Below are 18,739 nucleotides of genomic sequence, written 5' to 3'. Positions count from 1 at the left end.
TCGACAAAGGCGGGAAGCGGCGCAATCGGGACACGAACGCTGCCATCAGTATTCATCTGCTTGCGAAGATGGAGATGAAGGCAGAACAGATATTCGCATATTTTATGCTGGAGGTTTAGCGTACGGACAGGTTATCCGTCGCAGAGAAATCCCACAAAAGGCCTATATTCATCACGATCGGAAGAGACCGTTACTTTACGTTCTTCGCCCGAGTCAGCAAAGCTGCCCGTTCCATTCTTGTCTGACATGCCTATAATGAAGAATCGATGAAGCAGACCAGATGCCCATGGATGCGCGAGCGTTTCCATTGATCAGCGAAGAGACTCTATTTCGTCAATCGCTTACTCCTGTAAAATCCAGGAATATCAACAGATACCTCTGGATGCGCCAGCGCTGCCGATGACCCGGCGGGGAGTCGCATGCGAAGTTCGCTCTGCCGTGCGCTGCATGGGGCTGCTCTCCCGTCGCACCGCGGCAGCAGCACACAACGACTTGTCATGCTATATGAAGCGATCCATGGCTATCCCAGAGACACGCCCATGAAACAACGTCGCGTCACCTGAACGTTCGCGCCTTCGAACATCGTGCGGATGCCAGAGCATGCCGTTCCGTTAGAGTCTACGACTATGGAGCGCGTGCGCCCAAGACAACGACCAGCGCAGTCAGTCTCGTAAATTATCGGCGGATGTATTCAGAATAGACGTGCACGAATGTCGCTTGTGGTAGAGCAAATTTGCTTGCACAGTGCCGTGCTATGCAGTGAACATAGCCACGCATTTACGGGGCAGCGGGCTTCTCTGCTATGCATACTTGGGCGTCCGCGAGAACGTTCAAGCGAGCCACCTCTTGACGGACTCGGGCATCAAAACCCGCTCTGTTACGCACGAATAACTTGTACGGCTCCTCAGCGGCGGGGTCTGCAGGGTTCGGCTCCTTGAGCAACTCGTAAATCCCCAGCAGAATCGCTTTCACGGAAATCGAAGGTCTCCAGCCCTTTTGCTCGTTCAGGATCGACAAACAAACTGTACCAGAGGGGAACACGTTCGGGTGGAAAAGCGGTGGAATGAACTTGCACAAGGGCGGCTTTCCTGGATATTCCGGTGGAAAGAACATATCGAGTCGGAAGAGTCCGCCTTCGTAAGGCGTCCCAGCAGGCCCCGGGATCGTGCACGACCAGTGGAGCAGGTTCAGTTGGCCGTTCTCCGTGACGACAGGTTTCGCCGAGAAACCAAATGGTCGATCTTTGCGCCAGTTCTTCCGCTCCTGCTGTAGACGTGTCAAAGCCAGCGAGGACATTTCAGCGGAAACAGCGGCTACTCGCGTGGCTATAGCGCGCTGTTATCCGGAGTCGCAACTCGAACGGACAGACGCTTCGACCTGACACGAGTCAAGATACAGCGAACGTTTCCCTATGTATGATTACACTGAAAGTGGAGCCTCGAATTGATTAGAGAGCACGATTCCACTTTCAGTACCGCTTTCTGCTGTATAAGCGTGCGAAACAGTGGCGTTGGTAGAGCAGCCTCAACATGCATAAGCAAAGCCATCGCACTGCAGCGCGTTCCTCGAGCGCGCGCACGGGTCGCACAGCGCTGGCGCACCCGCGATCGTAAAGAACGCTGGCTTTTCTTCGTGCGTTTACCAGTAGCGGACGCGATCAGCCAAAGTATACGCTGCTTATAGGTAACCGAGGAAAAATAGAGATGTTCATGGCGAACATTATAACCCTGTCGTCCAAATTCCTTGGAGCACGCTTCATATCGCAAGCAGTACATGCTCCGACTCACTAATCAGGATCCAGCGAGGCTTGCATTGAGCCGTAGCCGTGCATGAGACAGCGTCAACGAGCAGGTCGAGATGTGCCTGTCGCGTACGCGTGGTGCAACAATAATTGCCTCCCCGGGAATAATGGTGACGCGAAACCGTTCTAGGCAGAGCAGCATATCTTGGAATATTTGCGCCAGTAGTCCCATTTTGGTATTGTTTGTTTTTCTCGCTTGTATTCCATCAAAGGAATACCTTCTTTAGATTCGCGTACCATGGCGGAAATACTTGATGTTGTCCTCAATGCAATGGAAATCATAGCGTAATCTGTCGGTCAGTCTGTCGACGGTCAGTATTTTCATGAATCACTGATTCGTAGTCTTTTCCCGGAACCTAGTGCACCCTGAACAAAATTCATCATCGTCTATCTCCACGACTGTCTCCTGGGTAATCCATTCCACTCCATACGTTTCCTATGAAGTACTATCAAAGACGTGACGGGATGTGAAGTTTCCGTGCCTTTGATTCGAACGACGATGAAGAGCATTGGATGGTCAAAGAAAACCGTGTGCTTCATTGACAGATAGATGTTCGCTGACCAACGACCAATGGATTCCATACTGCCATGCGAACGCTCATTACACGAGAGCTAGGTGTTTGTCGCACTGGATGAGATTTTGTTGAGGAGAAATGCTAGACCTGCATATGGATACTCAACGATGGGCGAATTTTTATTCGGAGAGAAGAGATCAGCGAGTATTCCGAAAGACACCACCACTCGCGGCAATTGAATCTTGGAGCTGGCTCGAAATCGCCAAATCGACACGGTCGTTCAACAGCTCATGCCTCATCGCTGCAGTCACGGTGACTTCTCCTTATCTCATTCTTCTGGCCTGCTCTTAGACAGAGCTGCTTTCTGCAACGCAAAGGCTCAGGAACAAGTCTACGCAACTGAGGTTGGCGTTGAGCTGTTCCTCGTGTCAGCCTATGCTCACTGGTTTCATCCAGTAGAACGCATCTTCTCTGTAGTCGAACTCGATTTTAACGTTCGCGGATGCATGGAGAAGTTGTTCGAATCCCGGTCACAGAAGCTGTTTTTCAAACTGTTCTCAGACGAGTCGTTGTATACCTTCGCCACCCTTTTCTCGCTTTGACGCATCTCGTCGAGCACCCGTTTATAGGAGTCACCGACGCAGGGCTACCATTTGTCCACTTTCCATTGAAACGATTCAATCCAATCTGTAAGCGGCAATACAACAAATGTCCGATGCCGAAGATGCACTTCGGCCTAATCGTTGGATCGGAGGTGTGCACAGACGCCTCTTAGAATCCGGGGACGAGTCTCCGCGGCACGTCAGTGATTCGGGTATCTACAGCTACGATGCCCAGAAAAATTTCAAACCAGCCCCAACGAGCGAGACCGTGTGGGCAAATGGCGAGTGCTTCTTGGCGCGCTTTCTGTGGGCGTTCTTGCCTCAGCTAGTTGTCCCAGAAACGCGAGTACTTATGCACACGATGCGATGCCCCAGAGAGCGCATGAGACCGCGCTGGCGCCGCCAATAGTTCTGTTCATACAGAGGCGGGAAGCTTGGACTCTACAGCTTGTTCAAGGAGTTGCAAAAAAGGAAATGACGAATCGTTCGCTGCGATGGGTGGTAGCCAACGGCGGGTGCGCGTGCTGCTGTGTTGCGCACAAGCTGCAAGCGTTCTCCAGCGACAGCGTCCCACGAAAGACGTAAATAAACACTGTGAAATGCCCATGGAAGAGTTCAATTTTACATGTACGAATCACGAGCACGGATGCGCGCTGAAACACATAGAGAACAATTGCGTGAAACAGATTCTGATGTATGCGATGGTGTACGACAAGCTGACCGAACGTCGACTGGCGACGCCACCGGGGGCGAGCGGCCTGCTGTCGTGTGATTGCGTCCACGATATTGCGCGCATGCACGTTCCGCACTGAAACGCGAACGTCTCAATTGACATCTGGTAGATTCTCGTGGCCCCGAGCGTTCAGCGGCTACGAATCGAGTCAGCTTTCCAGAGCATCGTCTAATTCTCAGCGTGAGCGTTGTGCCGAAGTACCAAAGACTTGCAATGAAAGGGAATCAGTGACCGCGACACACACGGCATTGCATTCCCGGACAGAACCGCGAGCCGATGCCCTCTCTGTGTGGTACGGCAACGCCGTTCTGTCTCCGTGCAGCGACCGCACCGGCGCTACAGGCGCCATTGCTGTCGCTTTCGGCAGGCAGTAGGCACACACGATAGAACGTATGGAATGACCAGAATATCCCAGAAGAAGCATAGGTTATGTAACTTGGAAGTAGGGAGTTTGATGGATACTTTGCCGCGCACTGAAAAACCCCAAAAAGAAAGGAAAACGCGCATAATCGGAGAACGCTGGCCGATGTAAACGTTTTGTCAATTTAAAAAAATTGCCGCAGAGAACAAGGCACAGTTACAGAAAGTTTAGCAATTACGCAAAGATGAAACGCTGTGTCTGTGTAGTGTCAACGATTTTCACGGGAACTGGTAAATGATACGAATTTTCCATGACTTTCTATGACTGCACAGAAACGGGTCATCGGACGCTTGCCGTTCCTAGACGGGGACGCCCCTCTCCGTATCGACTGCCGCAGCGCCCCGTCTGAGCCACTATCATCAAGGGAACAAGACATCACTGAGACACCGTTCTTCATCTTCACAGCAGCATTCCTGAGAGGAACGCTCAGTTAGGCGGGAAAGTCAACATGCGTCACGCGCCGGCACGCAGCACGTCAACGCATCAGCACGCATCGGCAATGGTGCGGCGTATGGGACGCGTCGCGTAATGCGATCTCCACCAGAAGCAGAGAAAACGCACACATGCTTTGCAGGTGCCATGCTGCTGACAGATGCTGTATCTGGAAAACGCAATTCCCACCAGGTTTCACTGTCGCTGCTCAAGCATCGAAGGATCGCGTATCAGTGCGTCTCCCGAAAACACTCGGGAGCGTTTCCCTCACCGTCTCTCCCCGTGTCCGACGCGCACCCTGCTTGTGGATTTCACCGCTCATCAAGCGGCTCTGCTGCAACGAGAAATACCTAGCCCTTTTCTGCGGTACGGGATCGCTCATCCCATCGGGGTTCGAGAGAACAACGTGACCTTCGCGGACGCCAGGGCAGGTTAACCTCATCGCCTCCACACGCTGCCTCTGAGGGAGTCAGTCTCATGCTTGCGAATCGCCCCTAGATGACGTGAGTCGGCACGGCGCGCCAGCGTCACCCCGCCTCGATGCGTTGACGCACCGACCGTTTCGGCGGCGGCGGCGGCGGCGGCGGTGGCGGCGGCGGTGGCGGCGCGTACTCGAATCCTCATCTACATCATGGTACGAGTCAGACTGCTCAGAGACAACTGTTTCGCGCAAGTTGTGCGTTAGAGTGTCTCATCTGGGAGGTGAAGGTTTCCGCCAGGCTATACGCTCTGCAACAAGTCTCCGTCAAAAGCGTCGTCTGGAACTTGTCTGGGGTCAAGGAGACAGGTTCGCTGTTGTAACGGGGGTTCCAGTTTTTGTCACCAACTTGGTCGTACTTTGTAGGCTCGGAGACGCTATCGACGGAAACCGACAATGACCAGAGTTTTGGACTTGGTTCGCCCTTTTCTTCCGTATTTACCGGAAGTACAAACACCAGCGCGACGGGTGCCTATCAAGGAGCGGCTCATATGGAGTCTCGTGGCACTCGCCGTTTACCTGATCGCCTGCCAGATACCTCTGTACGGCTTTTTGAACACTGGGGGCTCTGATCCGTTTTACTTGATGCGTTTGGTATTGGGTGCGAGTTCGAGAGGCACCATTATGGAGCTCGGTTTTTCGCCGATCGTGACTTCGGGCATGATCATACAACTGCTAGCGGGCGCGCGTATCATCGAGGTAGACTACTCGAACAAGCTCGATCGTATGCTCTTTGAAGCTGCTCAGAAGCTGGTTGGAATATGTTTCGCACTCTTTGAAGCGATCGTCTATGTATACTCGGGAATGTATGGTCCGGTATCTTCGCTGGGCCACGTGCGGGCAGCGCTTCTCATTGGGCAGCTCTTCTGCGCTAGCGTTGTCGTGATGCTTTTGGACGAACTCTTGCAGAAAGGGTATGGGCTGGGCTCGGGAATTAGTCTCTTCATCGCAACGAATATAGCGGAGACGATTGTGTGGTCTGCGTTCTCGCCGATGACGATCAACATCGGTCGTGGTTTGGAGTTCGAGGGCGCTATCATCGCCCTCTTTCATTTGCTGCTGACGCGCACGGACAAGACCCGCGCACTCTACGAGGCGTTCTATCGCCAGGAGCTACCGAACCTCAGCAACCTACTGGCGACGGTGGTGGTGTTCATGGTTGTTATCTACCTGCAGGGACTGCGGATCGATTTACCTATCAAGTCGGTGAAAGTTCGCGGACACGTCTCGTCGTACCCCATCCAGCTTTTCTACACAAGCAATACGCCAATCATTTTGCAGTCGACGCTGGTAACGAACCTGTACTTCTTCTCGCAAATTCTTTGGAAGCGATACCCTAACATGTTCATTGTGCAGGTATTTGGGAAATGGGCACAGTATCGCGATACCGGCCAGTTTGTGCCAATTGGTGGCCTCGCGTACTACATCAGCAAGCCGCGCAACCTGGGAGATATGCTGGTGGATCCGGTTCGTGCGCTATGCTACGTTGTTTTCATGCTGGTCTCGTGTGCGATCATGTCGTATCTCTATATCGAGGTATCGGGCAAGAGCGCTCGCGACGTTGCAAAGCAGCTGCGCGATCAAGAGTTGACCATCAAAGGGCACCGTGACACCTCGCTCGTGAAGGAACTGAACCGCTATATTCCAGTTGCGGCTGCGTTTGGCGGTGTTCTAGTTGGCTTACTCACAGTGGTGGCGGACCTAACCGGTGCCATCGGCAGCGGTACCGGTATCCTTTTGGCCGTCACTATTATCTACGAGTACTCGGCTGCTTTGGCTAAGGAGACCCAGAACGGCTCCAGTCCGCTAGCATTTTTCGAATAAATACGAGCACCAAAGGCGCCTTTGCGCGCACAAATAAGCTTTGCCTTGCGAGGTAGCCCGAATGAGCTGTAGCGAGGCAGCGCTGGCGTTCGTTGCTTCACCGTCTACACGCAGCGAGTGATGGGCGTTTCTCACGCGAACGCCAGCCGTTCCGCAAGCTCGCAACTCGGACTTTCAGCTTGACTGCTTCGTTGCTGTAGAAAGGATCAGACGATCGGATACCATTCCAAGTCGAGGTACTGAAAGTCACTAGCGCGTCGGTGCGTGGTGCTTCTTACGAAACGAACATAACGTCGTGACGACGGGCATCCGGCCTCGCCGACTCCGGTGGCCGTCGGCCGCGGAACGCCGAGCTTTCGAGGTCTCCCCGTATGGTTCCTCCGGACAAGTGGCTGCTTCCTACAATTCGCGCTGTGCTCGTCCTGCGAAGCAGGCTCGGTGCGAATGTGGCGTGAACTAGATGCGCTGAACGTGCTGGTAGTGGAGCACCTACTTGGACCTGTCGCTGCAGCGGTCGTTCGATGTCTGAGTTGTCGCTCGTCGGCGAGCTTGCGAGAGCTCGAGCGCTCTCTCCGAAAGCAGCTACGTACGAGTGCACGCTGCTCAAACGCACACTTACTTAGCCACTCAAAGCTTCGAACATCTTTGCGTGTGGCTTTGGTGAAGCTCCTCGAGCGCGGCGTTGTGCAGTACTCATACAGCCGACTGGATCAGGCACCCGCCTCGTGCCAGTACACGCTTTCGAGGCGTGGAGCGCTATGGCTCTACGGCTTTCCGTTTCTCCAGCGCTACATCACCGAGCTTCATTGTAGGCACTGGCGGAAGGACCAGGACTTGGTGCTGCATTCAAATGACGCAGGAGAGACGATCCTCCCGAGTCCACGCGCCGATCATCATGAAACGCAACTAGAAACCAGCACAATAGTGAGCTTGTGCAACTATCTGACACCGTTTAGAAAAGTGCCCATGGACTGGCTGCTCACCGCTACGCCAGATAGCGACAACCAATCGAAGCTTATCAGGAGCACGCTTCAGCGGCTGGTCGGAATCGGTCTCCTGGAGCAGTGCACAGCCAGACGCGTGCTCGCCGAGCTTCTCAGTCTAGAGCTCGATGATGAGCATCCCGAAGCTCGCGAGCACTCCAAACCGGGAGACACGATGGATCAGGAAGCGTGCACGCTGAGCGAAATAGACTCGACAAGACAGGTACCTGCACCTGCGTTGTTGGCGAATCGCTCTGCTGCAAACGATGAAAAGCCATCACCGCAAAGCGCCGATCATGAGCCCCAAACGAGGTTGCGAGCACGACGGCGCTTACGATTACGGAAACTGGATACAGGTGCTGATGACGAAGCGGTGGATCAGCCATACGCCGCAACGCCACAGCCATCGGTGAGCAATAGGGAGATGCAAGCCGCACCAGCACCCGCTCCAGAGACAGCGGACTCCAGTCAGAAGGGCGAAAGCACGATGCTTGCCCTGGGGACGTACCTGCGCGTGAATGAACGTTTCATACGGGACGCGATCCGCGATATCCATATGGCGGCCTGGGCCGCAGAGCAGCTTCACAGCTGCGACGACAGTCATGCTGGTGACGCGGCAACGTCGATGCCGCATCGGCTCATGGTACAGCGTACAGCAGTGCTGTTGAATGCAATGCTTTATCTGCGGCGAGTTGTACAGCATGGTTCACTTGTGCACGTATTGCCAGCCCGATGCTCGGATCCGTCGCTGACAAGTCTGGCTGGTGCGCAGAAGGGCTTCTCTCTCGATCAGATCCTCTATGTGATCCGATATCGCTATCGTTTTCCCAGTGATCAATGCATGGAAACAGTGAGCGCGCTCGATGCTGAACGCATACTGGAAGAGCTCGCCGACGATCGCGTCGGCTTTCTGACGATTCACGAACGGCACGGTACAAAGCTGTACGCACCTGCGTACGCATACATCCTCGACCAGTATCGCACACACGTGCTGGAAGGCATGCTCTTGGCCATGGGCGATCTGTACTTGCATCGCGTATGGCGGATGGTCTTGGAGTACGGGCCTCTATCCACCAGGTCATGCGAGGAGCACGCGCTTCTACCGGCACGCGCAGTTCGAGCTTATCTTTTTTATCTTTTTCAGGACGGCTGGATTTCCCTCGGAGACCACCTAACCAGTGCTGTAACCGCGGTACCAATCTCTCTGCCACGAGAACCGTTTCCCGGCTCTTGGCGTAACGGAGCTCAGTCGTCTGCTGCAGATCATGAGCCGGACTTGGAGCTCAGGCAGAAAACGGAGCGTGCGATCGGACCTGGATTCGCTTCTTCACGTTCAGGTATCGACGTAACGCCGAGCGCGTTAGATTCTGGATCCCCAGACCCAACGTCGACACTGTGTTTGTCTCCAGATGGTGCATACGCACCTGACCTCGAGGACAGCTACCGAAACTCCATGACACAGAGCGACACGCCAACCGGTGCATCTTGGCTGGATCTCGAAGGCGGCTGGCACGTCGACCTTGATGCGATCCAGCGCAACGTCGTTCGTGTGTGTCTGCTCGCCATGCAGAATGTGTTTCAGCAGATCCAAGTGCGACACACACGCTTGGCGGAGCATAACGCAGTTTTGCGGGCCACGAACAAGTCCGGCATTGATCCCCGGGTGTACGACGAGCACGTGCGCGGAGCACGGCATGTCGGCCGCCAACTCCGGCATCTTCGCGAGACGTACTACCGGTTGGCCGAGGCGCTCATGACATTCTGGGACGAATTTTAGGTAAAGCGTTGGGTAAGTTCATATTTCCTGCCTCAAGGTATCGTTCTTGCCAAGACGAACGCGCCGCCACTCGCATCCCGAGTGAACCCGTCCCGGCAATCGCCTCCGTCGAGCATCGAATGTCGACTGACGGAGATGTCATGGTGAACATTCAATGGCCGTGAACGGCAAAACTACTCGAGATGCCAATACGCAGTCCGTCAGTAAATACGAGCGATGGTCTTCCTCCGTGGACGCGAGGCTTTGATGAACGCGCTCGTCGGTGCACGCGACGGCATGCTCGGGCGCATACGGCCTGCTCCTTGAACGCATCCTCACTACATGGATCATGTCTGGACAGTCGGTTTGCAGCAAGACGTTCGCACAGCGAATTCATTGCCTCCACAAGCCTCCGTCTTGGAAACGAGGCTTGTGGTGCGTTCGGAAGCCTGTCGACACCAAGCGAAACGCTGAACTGGCAAGTACCGGAACGAGCGTCGTGCAATGCTGCGCTCGTATCCGCACAGTTCAGCGCTTAAAAGATGTCCGTTAATCTTGCCGAGCTGCGAACCTGTCTGGGAAGAATCCGTCGAGTATGCGTTTCCCAGCCAAACAGGTACCTCGGCGAACGCGAGCTGCTAAAGTGAACCCGCTTGCCGAACGCGCATCACGCACGCCGGTGATCGTTTTGCGGGTGTGCGGAGTGCAAGGCGCTTTTGCGAAAACATTTCCTAAAATCAATACGTGACGTAAGCTCAAGTGCGTTCAGAGCTCAGCCAGTTCCGCAGTGCGGCACGCACTAGTGCCCAAGACGACGCGTCCATTAGCTGGTTTGCCCGGGGCAAGCACGCAGACAGCTCACGCACCCGCAAGGTATCCTGCAGGTATACCATTGCAGGTCCTGCGTCAGCTGCTTGCACATACCCCGCTGACGTTTATCCCCAGGCACGTTGATCACGAGCACGCACAACCAAACGCAGGTAACGACCACCCGGGGGCAAGCAACCGCTCCAGCACTTGTCCTTGTGATAGCGTCACCCGGAGACGTACCCCTTCGGACGCACGCAAACTCCCAAAGACAAACACATTCTAGGAGTCTGGTCCCTTTTTCGATGCGAATCGCCTGCACTCGCCATTTTAGGTACGCATCCTCCTCCTACTAACAAGCACACATACTGGAAACCATATTCTTCAGCGGATGGATAGGCATCCAGAGCAGTCGCGTGCCACGACGTCCCGGCCGCAGGTACACGAAGCCAGTACTCCACAAACCGGATACTCGGTTGCATTTTCGCGGAAGCGACAGAAACGAGTGCGACGACGTTCCATTCATTTGACCACCGTTTCCGCGACACCAGGTGTTGGTGGTTTATTCTAGTCTGACTCGTCCTCGGGAACGAACGGATAAGTGAAGCGCCCTCGTGGCTGTGATTTTTCCATGACCCCGGACGAGTCGGGCCCGGCTTCGCTCGAACGAGTGTTCGCAGAAAAGAGCTTCTTGAGAGCTTTTCCAGTGGCGCCAGATGAATTGGGCGCGGTTGATTCCAATGGCTTATCAAACTTGGAGAATGGTCTCGTAGGGCCCGAGGGAGACGAAGGCGGTGCACCTTCGCCGCGGGTTTCGTTGGCGAAACGCGTGAGCACCCAGCAGAACGTTGCCTCCCGCGCAGAGGTGCACAACCCGTATAACACCGGTTTCCTGGGAAGCAAGTTCGCGTTCCTCCTGAACGACGTTTTTCATATGGCTCTCTTCGGCATCGGAGGAACGCTCGCCCGCACCGGACTCGACCTCGTGTTCGGGCCCTCGGTCGGGGCAGTGACCTCTGAATACAGCGCGGTTTTCAAAGTGCTACCACCGAATGCGCTGGGCTCGTTTCTCATAGGCTTTTTGATTGGTAGCGATGATGCTTTCCAACCGCACATGCCGTACATACATACTGGACTGGCGACAGGTCTCTGCGGTTCCCTAACAACGTTTTCGAGCTGGAATCAGCAGCTAGTTGCGATGTTTGCACGCGGCAAGAGCCCATCGAATCAGTGGCTCCGCGCGCTATTCGCTCTGGTCATTGGGCTGGAGATCCCGATCTTCTCGTTCACGCTCGGTTTGCACACTGAACGATCCATTCGATTTTTCCTCATATCGCATGTCTACGCCCGTCGAGACGAGGAGCTTGCCCAACTCTACCTCCGATATCGGGAGCTGCGCTCGCGGGCAAGGCAACCGCGACGCTCGCTGTCGGCTGTGGATGAGGTCGCTCGCGCAGCAGCGGCGCTCACCGGTGGCCACGATCGTTGGGGCCGTCGTCGCCCCAAGATCCCCATCGGATCCCATGAGGATATTGCATACCACCGCCGACGTTTCTATGCTTTTGTGATATGCGGTGTCCTGAGTGCAATCCTGCTGACCTTAGCAGCTGTCGGTGTTGGCTTGGATCCCGACCAGACCCGCAAATCTTACTGGATGGCGTGCATTTTTGCACCGTTCGGCGTGATCCTACGATGGCAACTCTCGGTGCATCTCAATGGGCGACATCCGTGGCTCCCGCTCGGGACGCTTGCCGCAAATGTGCTGGCTTGTTGCTTTGATGCGGTTGCAGATGGTGTACTCTTGCGGGTGAGCTCTTTTTGGGTCGTCGTCATGATGAAAGCGTTCGTCCTCGGGTTCAATGGCTGCCTGAGTACAGTATCGACTTTTGTAGGCGAGCTCTACCGCGAGCGAAACATTGAGTACGCTTACGCATACGCAGGTATCAGTGTGACGATCTGTCTGACGCTGGGGCTCGCGATTTACGGTCCCCAGTACTGGACACGCTGACCGTGTCTTGTCTGGGATTGTTGTTGACGAACTGGCGGTTCAAGGAAAGACGCGCTGCCAGGCGAGTCGCCAACCCCGTGCAGTTCATGTGAGATTGCCCGCACGAGCGCTGTGCCAGCATCGCGAGTGCTCGTGGCAAGTGCAGTGGCGTGCCGAGGCGCTGTGGGTCCGGTGTCGATGCCCGGTGCACGCTATGCACCGGCGCAAACCTGCCGTGCGAGAAGCCCGACGCAACGCATTCCTTTATACAGTTGTGTCGGATTGTGATCGGTATCCGCGTTACAGATGCGAATCTGTGAAGAGTTAGCGCTCTGATTCTGTTACGCAGGTGTGTTGTCCGTGGCATACCGCAGCCGCTGCTAGGGTGCCACGGCTCTCGGGGCGAGACCGACGCCAGGCAACACCGTAGCCATGACCAGGGGTTGGTCTCGGCACCGAGGCAACCAAACACCCTTTACATGCATTGCTGTGCCGCTGACGCCGGATCCTGTACGGTAATTGCTTGCAGGAAGCATGTGTACAGGCGCCTGGGTACCTTTGATACAGGCAGCCCCGAACCGGACCATGTGAATAGGCAGGCATGCGTATTCGAACAGCTGTTTATTCCATCCAGTAAAAGCGCTAAATCCCACCACCCCGCTTGCGAATAGCTCATGCAGTACGCAAACTGGGGAACTGAGCGCGTGTGTTTCGTGCCTGTCAGCGTACCAGCACCACTTTTCGTGATGCGTGCGCGACGCGTTCCCGAGTCATCCAGCAAAACGCGCCGTTCTCCTGTTCCTCCGAGGTCTACAAAGCAGCGTCCTGCGGTGTTCAATGCCTTTCCACCAATCAGTGAGCAAGACAGATCGTCGATCGCTTCAGCTTGCACGAGCACGGCCGTGTAGCAGGTCCGCCTCGTAGGGCGACCTCGCTTCGACGCTGGCACGGTGACGTGTGCATCGCACGCACACGGCGCCTCCGTGCAGGTGGCGCATCAGGGCTCCGCAGTGGCTGTATCCTTTCGACCCAAAAAATACATAAATGTTCATTTTATACCTATGCGTGGGTTATCCCGCACTGCGGCGCCAGCGCGGCTGCCGCTCAGCAGGCGATGCGTCTCGAAGGCAGTCGTCGAGGCTCGCCGCATCCCCACCAGGCGACCTCTCGCCGCACCGCGTGCCGCTGATCCTCCGGTGCAACGCACGCCGTCGATCGGTGTGAGGCGGCAGCGGCAGCGGCGGTGGCGGTACCCAGTAGCACACGCCATCACCGCTGGAACGACTTAAGTTCAACGTTTTGGCGTACTTGCTGCAAAAGACGTTGCGCGATAGCCATGAATCAGAAAGTGAAGCGCCCTGTGGTTTTGATTTGTATTGATGGTTGGGGAATCAACCAGAGTGATTATGGAAACGCGATCCTCGCTGCTGATACGCCAGTCATGGACGAGTTCTACAGCAAACGACGGAACTTTGCCGAGTTGGATGCGTCTGGACTGGCGGTGGGCCTCCCCGAGGGCGTCATGGGGAACAGTGAAGTGGGCCACCTCACGATCGGCTCAGGTCGTCCCCAGTACCAGGATCTGGTTCGCATCGATTTGGCTGTGAAAGAAGGGAGTCTGGCGAAAAACGAGACCCTGCTCGAGGCGATCGACCGAGCGAAAACAGTGTCGAATGGGCGGATGCATCTCCTGGGACTCGTATCGGATGGCGGCGTGCACTCGCATGAACGACATTTGCACAAGCTGCTTGAGATTCTCAAGGATGCAAATGTGCCGGAAGTCTACGTTCACGCGTTCACGGACGGGCGCGATACGGATCCGCATAGCGGCAAGGGCTTTATCGAGAAGCTTCTGAAGCATATGCGGCAACTCGGAGAACATATGCAACTCGCTACCTGTACTGGTCGGTACTATGCCATGGATCGTGATAAGCGCTGGGACCGGATCGACCTGGCCTTGCGCGGGCTCGTGAATGGCGATGGCGAGGAAACCGCTGACGTCTTGGACACGATCCAGAAACGCTACGACGGTGGCGAGACCGATGAATTCCTGAAACCCATCATTGTATGCAAAAAAGGGTGTATTACATCCAAGGATACGCTTCTTTTCTTCGACTTTCGGTCGGATCGTATGCGCGAGATCGTTCAGACCCTGGGACAGCCTGCGCCCTACGAAACCAAGGTTCAGGTCCCCAAAGACCTGGGCATCTTCTGCATGTCTCAGTACGATATTCGGTTTCCGTTTCCAGTGCTGTTTCCGCCAGTTGAGATGAAGAATGTTCTGGCCGAGTGGATTGGAAATCATGATCTTTTTCAGTTTCATACGGCGGAAACCGAAAAATACGCCCACGTGACATTCTTTTTCAACGGAGGCGTCGAGAAAGCATACAAAGGCGAGGACCGGAAGCTGATTCCCTCTCCAAAGGTACCGACCTACGATCTGGAACCGAAAATGTCAATGTACCAAGTCGGTGAGGCGCTGATAGAGGCAATGAAGTCTGGCAAGTATGCTTTCATCATGTGCAATCTCGCTGCGCCTGACATGGTCGGTCATACCGGTGTCTACGAGGCCACTGTTGAAGCATGTACCCATTGTGACAAGGTTATTGGTCAGATATGGAAAAGCTGTCAAGAGCTCGGCTACGTACTCTGCGTGACAGCGGACCACGGTAACGCGGAATGCATGCTCACCGAGGACGGTCGGCCTATTACCTCGCATACGACGAATTTTGTTCCGTTCATCCTCGCGGATCCAGATGGCAAGCTGCATTTCAAAGAAGAGAGCTCGAAAGGTACCCTTGCCGACGTGGCACCGACGATCCTCTCAGTCATGGGGCTCCCGATTCCCAAGGAGATGAAAGGGCGCGTTCTCTGAGCAGCAGCAAAATGCACGAGAACTGGTGTTACCCGGATGCATGCCGTTTGTTCTTCGTTTGCCTGGTGCATTGAGCAGCCGCTCCGCGAGCATGCACGCCGTTGCTGACAGGGACAGGCGCCGCTGCACGACCCGTCGACGGGAATCCGCAGGGCAATGTAGTTGCTGGCTCTGCAGCACCTGCGTCCCGTGCCGTTGCGGCAGGCACAGCAGCGGTATGGCTGCCTTCCAGGCGCCGTACCTCGCATGTAGTGTGTAAAACGAAACAGGTCCCTCAGGAGCAGTTTAAACGACGTTCCTAGAGCGCGCGCTGCGCAACATTGCCGATGATTCCCTACTGCATCAAGCCGTATTTGCGCAGCGATGGGATGGCTTGTGTCGAATCGTCTTGCAGAGACGGCAGGACGCACATCCCCATAACAGGTTGTAACCGGAGCAAACTCGTTTGTTTGAGACCCTGCTCGCCGGCACCAACGCCCTTTCCATGCCTCGTTCCGTGGTGCAGCAGTTCCATTCGGGGCGCAGACGAACTCCAGTCCGCATGTGTTCGAAATACGGTGTGCGTGGACGATACCGCCTGTGCATTGCCCCACAAATCGCTTTTGGAGATTCACACACTGCAAGAGGTACCTACCAGCCTGCACCGATCACTTGCTTTCCCCATGCGTCCCTCCTGAGGCAAAGTACCCAGCAGAGTGGAGAATACGCATCTGTTCGGCAAATGAAGCGCGTGAGGAGCGCATCGCCGTGCATGAACATTGACCACATAGCAGGGCAACGACTCGTGCACATCACCGATGCCACCTGGTTAGAAAGGAAACAAGCGCGGGCCTTTGGATGCGCGTTCCGCACGGATATATGCAAACGCTCTCGCTAGTCATGAGTAGGCCGAGCACCCGCCTCGTGCATGCGACATGTAGTCCAAGAGGCGCCGTTCCACGACCTTTCCGCGTGCTGCTGCTGCTGCTGCCAGTGCATACTGTTGAGCGCGCCTCAACGATGCAGCTCCGTGCCCAAGCATGCCTCACTGAGGAATCGTAACCCTACAGTTCCTTTCGATTCGATGCCGATATCTGCAGCCGGGCACTTGTCGCTGGCGAGGCAGCCGGCGTCAACGCGTCATTCTGTGACGGCTGCTGCTGCTGCTGCTGCAGGGCATCGTGTGCTATCCCCGCGATAGATAGGAGCCAGTTCTCGTGTCCACTTTGATTTTCTCGCCAACCTCGATAAACAACGGCACCTGGACGACGACGCCGGTCTCCAGTTTCGCTGGCTTGGATCCGCCTTGAGCCGTATTTCCGCGCACGCCTGGATCCGTCTCAACAACTTCCAAGGTCAGCGTCGCTGGAACCTCGACTTCAATGGGCTTCCCGTTCCATTTCGTGACTGAGACGTCTTGCCCCACGCGCAGATACTTGGCCGTATCACCGACCACTTCGTTGGGCACGTGCTCCTCCTCGAAAGTCGCCATGTTCATGAACACGTATTCATTTTCGGCTGAATACGTATACTGGGCCTCAAACTTTTCTACTTGTGCTTCTGGAACTGTTTCACCAGCTCGAAACGTTCGTTCCATCGTATTTCCGGTGAGCAGATTCTTCAGTTTGGTGCGCACAAAAGCAGCCCCTTTGCCCGGCTTGACGTGCAAGTGCTCGATCACTTTAAACGGTGAACCATCCACTTCTATCGTCAAGCCTACGCGAAAGTCATTCGAGTTGACGTCCATTCGAGGACTCCACCATCGCTCTGCGACTGGCCTCCTGGGGACGCCTCGCCAGAACGCCACCCTGCAGCCGTCACCGAGGCCTTGTGCTGTGCGCGTTCGCTGTGCCCGTCGCCAGCAAGCAGTGCTCAGCTGTGCCTGCAAGTGCCGAGCACGCTGTACATCAGTCCGACGCGCGGTGGAGCTGTTACCTAGAAAGGAATACAAGAAGCACGGCACGTGACGCATCATATGAGGTCGCAGGGTCAGTCAGGACGTCGCCGTAGGAGGCGCTTCGTAACGATGCACACCTGCGACGGCGACTGCATCGACGTTGCGCCCGCCAGCGCGTCAACGCTGGTGCCTCGAATCCGGGATCACGGTAAACTGTTGATGTTTCGTTGATCGAAGAACGTTTTTCTCTATTGATGCATGGAATGGGGCCTGTCGGGTTCGCAATGGGTATCGGCATCAGGGAAGGAGGTCGTGGCACTTTTCCGAATGTGACGACGTTCCATGAGCTTTGGATCCGTACGCTCGATGGGATCAGCGCTCAGATGCATGAGGCAGCACCGGGGGCGCTGCGCCTATCGATAGCGATGGTGAAGTTGCTGGTGTCTCGTGAGCAGCTGACGCAATGCGGGTGCCCGTCCGTACACTAGATGATGAACGGTGAATGAAACGGGATGCTGATGGAGCCTTGAAACCAACTGGATCGGGGACCGAACCCCGAGCGTGAAGCATTCGCGCTGCGTGAATCCCCGTACAGCGTACAAGCTCCTCGTTCAGCATCGCTTTTCGGACCGCGACTTATGGTTGGAGATCGGACTCAGTGACGTTCTGGGTGCTAGATGTATTGTCAGCTTAAAATGGAACACTGAAGTGCTCGCAAGCTTCTTCTTTGCTTATTTGAAGTGTGTTCAGATCGAGCGTTCTTACCTTTCTGCATCTTTCCGTTTCAACGTAACTCGTGAATGGAGCATTTCGTGCCGCTAGGTAGACGAGTCACATTTCTTGACGTCGGCTTGTGATGACTTGTTCGCAAGCCCAAGCGGAAAGTTCACTGACTTTGTAACTTCAAGTAATCGACTCTGTGCGGAAGAAAAATCCGCCTCTCCTGGTGGCCTTTGATGACAAGGCATTCGACATCAGCAGCATGTTACTGTTTTCGGGAATGCTCCCATAGGTTCCCGTCACTCCTGTTTCACGCAAAAGGGTCTTGGACCCAGTCTGTATTCATCGGAGCGGTCGCTTGCATTGGAGACTTTGTCAATGCCTCTGACGAAGGGAATGTAGACGTGTCGACATTGGCTGGACTTGTTCTTCAGCCCGGATTTTCCTTCCGCTACTCAGTTCATCACGAGCAAGATTGCGTCGCGGAAATCCTCAATCGAAATCGAGAAGATTGTGCTTGCACTTGCAGCGGACAGAGTATTCGACCAGGGCCTTGCCCGCTGCAAGCTCGTGATCGTAGGGTACGGCACAGGGCGCGGAAACGGAGGAGCGCATCAAGACCAGCGCTCTGTAGCCGTCAAGGACATGCATCGATCTATGAAGCATGCGCTCATGCGTTGCAGTGCAGCCATGGGAAAAGGATATATAATGGACTCATGGGGACACCTGACCGCAATCGAGTGTCGCTGCTGCGAAGGCCGTTCATCGACGCTGCGTACAAACCAGATGAACATGCAAGCGAAGCGTAGATCGCAACGGTGTGCATCCACTGAATCGACTCTAGCCGGAATCAGCGAAATCCGGACTTGAGTGCTGCCATCAACATTCTTCGGCTGTTGGTAACGGAACTGAAGAGGGCGGACGGACTG

General features: G+C 55.2%; 6 protein-coding genes and 1 non-coding gene across 7 annotated transcripts; 4 read left to right on the top strand and 3 right to left on the bottom strand.

The window, feature by feature from the left end:
* Positions 1-777: 777 nt before the first annotated feature.
* Positions 778-1,296, bottom strand: CYME_CMK193C (Smt3-conjugating enzyme E2; the record flags this gene model as incomplete). The annotated part of the gene is made up of 1 exon (XM_005536538.1): positions 778-1,296. The coding sequence occupies one exon, from the start codon at positions 1,294-1,296 to the stop codon at positions 778-780; it is 519 nt and encodes a 172-aa protein (XP_005536595.1).
* A 4,082-nt stretch (positions 1,297-5,378) lies between these two features.
* Positions 5,379-6,806, top strand: CYME_CMK192C (Sec61 alpha subunit; the record flags this gene model as incomplete). Its single annotated transcript, XM_005536537.1, has 1 exon — positions 5,379-6,806. The coding sequence occupies one exon, from the start codon at positions 5,379-5,381 to the stop codon at positions 6,804-6,806; it is 1,428 nt and encodes a 475-aa protein (XP_005536594.1).
* Positions 6,807-7,250: 444 nt separating this feature from the next.
* Positions 7,251-9,566, top strand: CYME_CMK191C (hypothetical protein; the record flags this gene model as incomplete). The annotated part of the gene is made up of 1 exon (XM_005536536.1): positions 7,251-9,566. One exon carries the CDS (start codon positions 7,251-7,253, stop codon positions 9,564-9,566), a length of 2,316 nt encoding a protein of 771 aa, XP_005536593.1.
* CYME_CMK190T lies at positions 8,918-10,745 on the bottom strand. Its single transcript, XR_002461387.1, has one exon. It is a non-coding gene; the product is annotated as a hypothetical transcript (transcript).
* A 238-nt stretch (positions 10,746-10,983) lies between these two features.
* CYME_CMK189C (hypothetical protein, conserved) lies at positions 10,984-12,360 on the top strand (the record flags this gene model as incomplete). Its single annotated transcript, XM_005536535.1, has 1 exon — positions 10,984-12,360. The coding sequence occupies one exon, from the start codon at positions 10,984-10,986 to the stop codon at positions 12,358-12,360; it is 1,377 nt and encodes a 458-aa protein (XP_005536592.1).
* Positions 12,361-13,675: 1,315 nt separating this feature from the next.
* On the top strand, positions 13,676-15,214 carry CYME_CMK188C (phosphoglycerate mutase; the record flags this gene model as incomplete). Its single annotated transcript, XM_005536534.1, has 1 exon — positions 13,676-15,214. One exon carries the CDS (start codon positions 13,676-13,678, stop codon positions 15,212-15,214), a length of 1,539 nt encoding a protein of 512 aa, XP_005536591.1.
* A 1,165-nt stretch (positions 15,215-16,379) lies between these two features.
* Positions 16,380-17,168, bottom strand: CYME_CMK187C (chloroplast translation elongation factor P; the record flags this gene model as incomplete). The annotated part of the gene is made up of 1 exon (XM_005536533.1): positions 16,380-17,168. One exon carries the CDS (start codon positions 17,166-17,168, stop codon positions 16,380-16,382), a length of 789 nt encoding a protein of 262 aa, XP_005536590.1.
* Between the last annotated feature and the right edge of the window lie 1,571 nt (positions 17,169-18,739).

This window comes from Cyanidioschyzon merolae, chromosome 11 (assembly GCF_000091205.1).
Source record: "Cyanidioschyzon merolae strain 10D DNA, chromosome 11, complete genome".
In the NCBI taxonomy this organism is placed as follows: domain Eukaryota; phylum Rhodophyta; class Bangiophyceae; order Cyanidiales; family Cyanidiaceae; genus Cyanidioschyzon; species Cyanidioschyzon merolae.
Note: the sequence above shows the minus strand (reverse complement) of the source record. Positions and strands in the feature narration are given on the sequence as shown.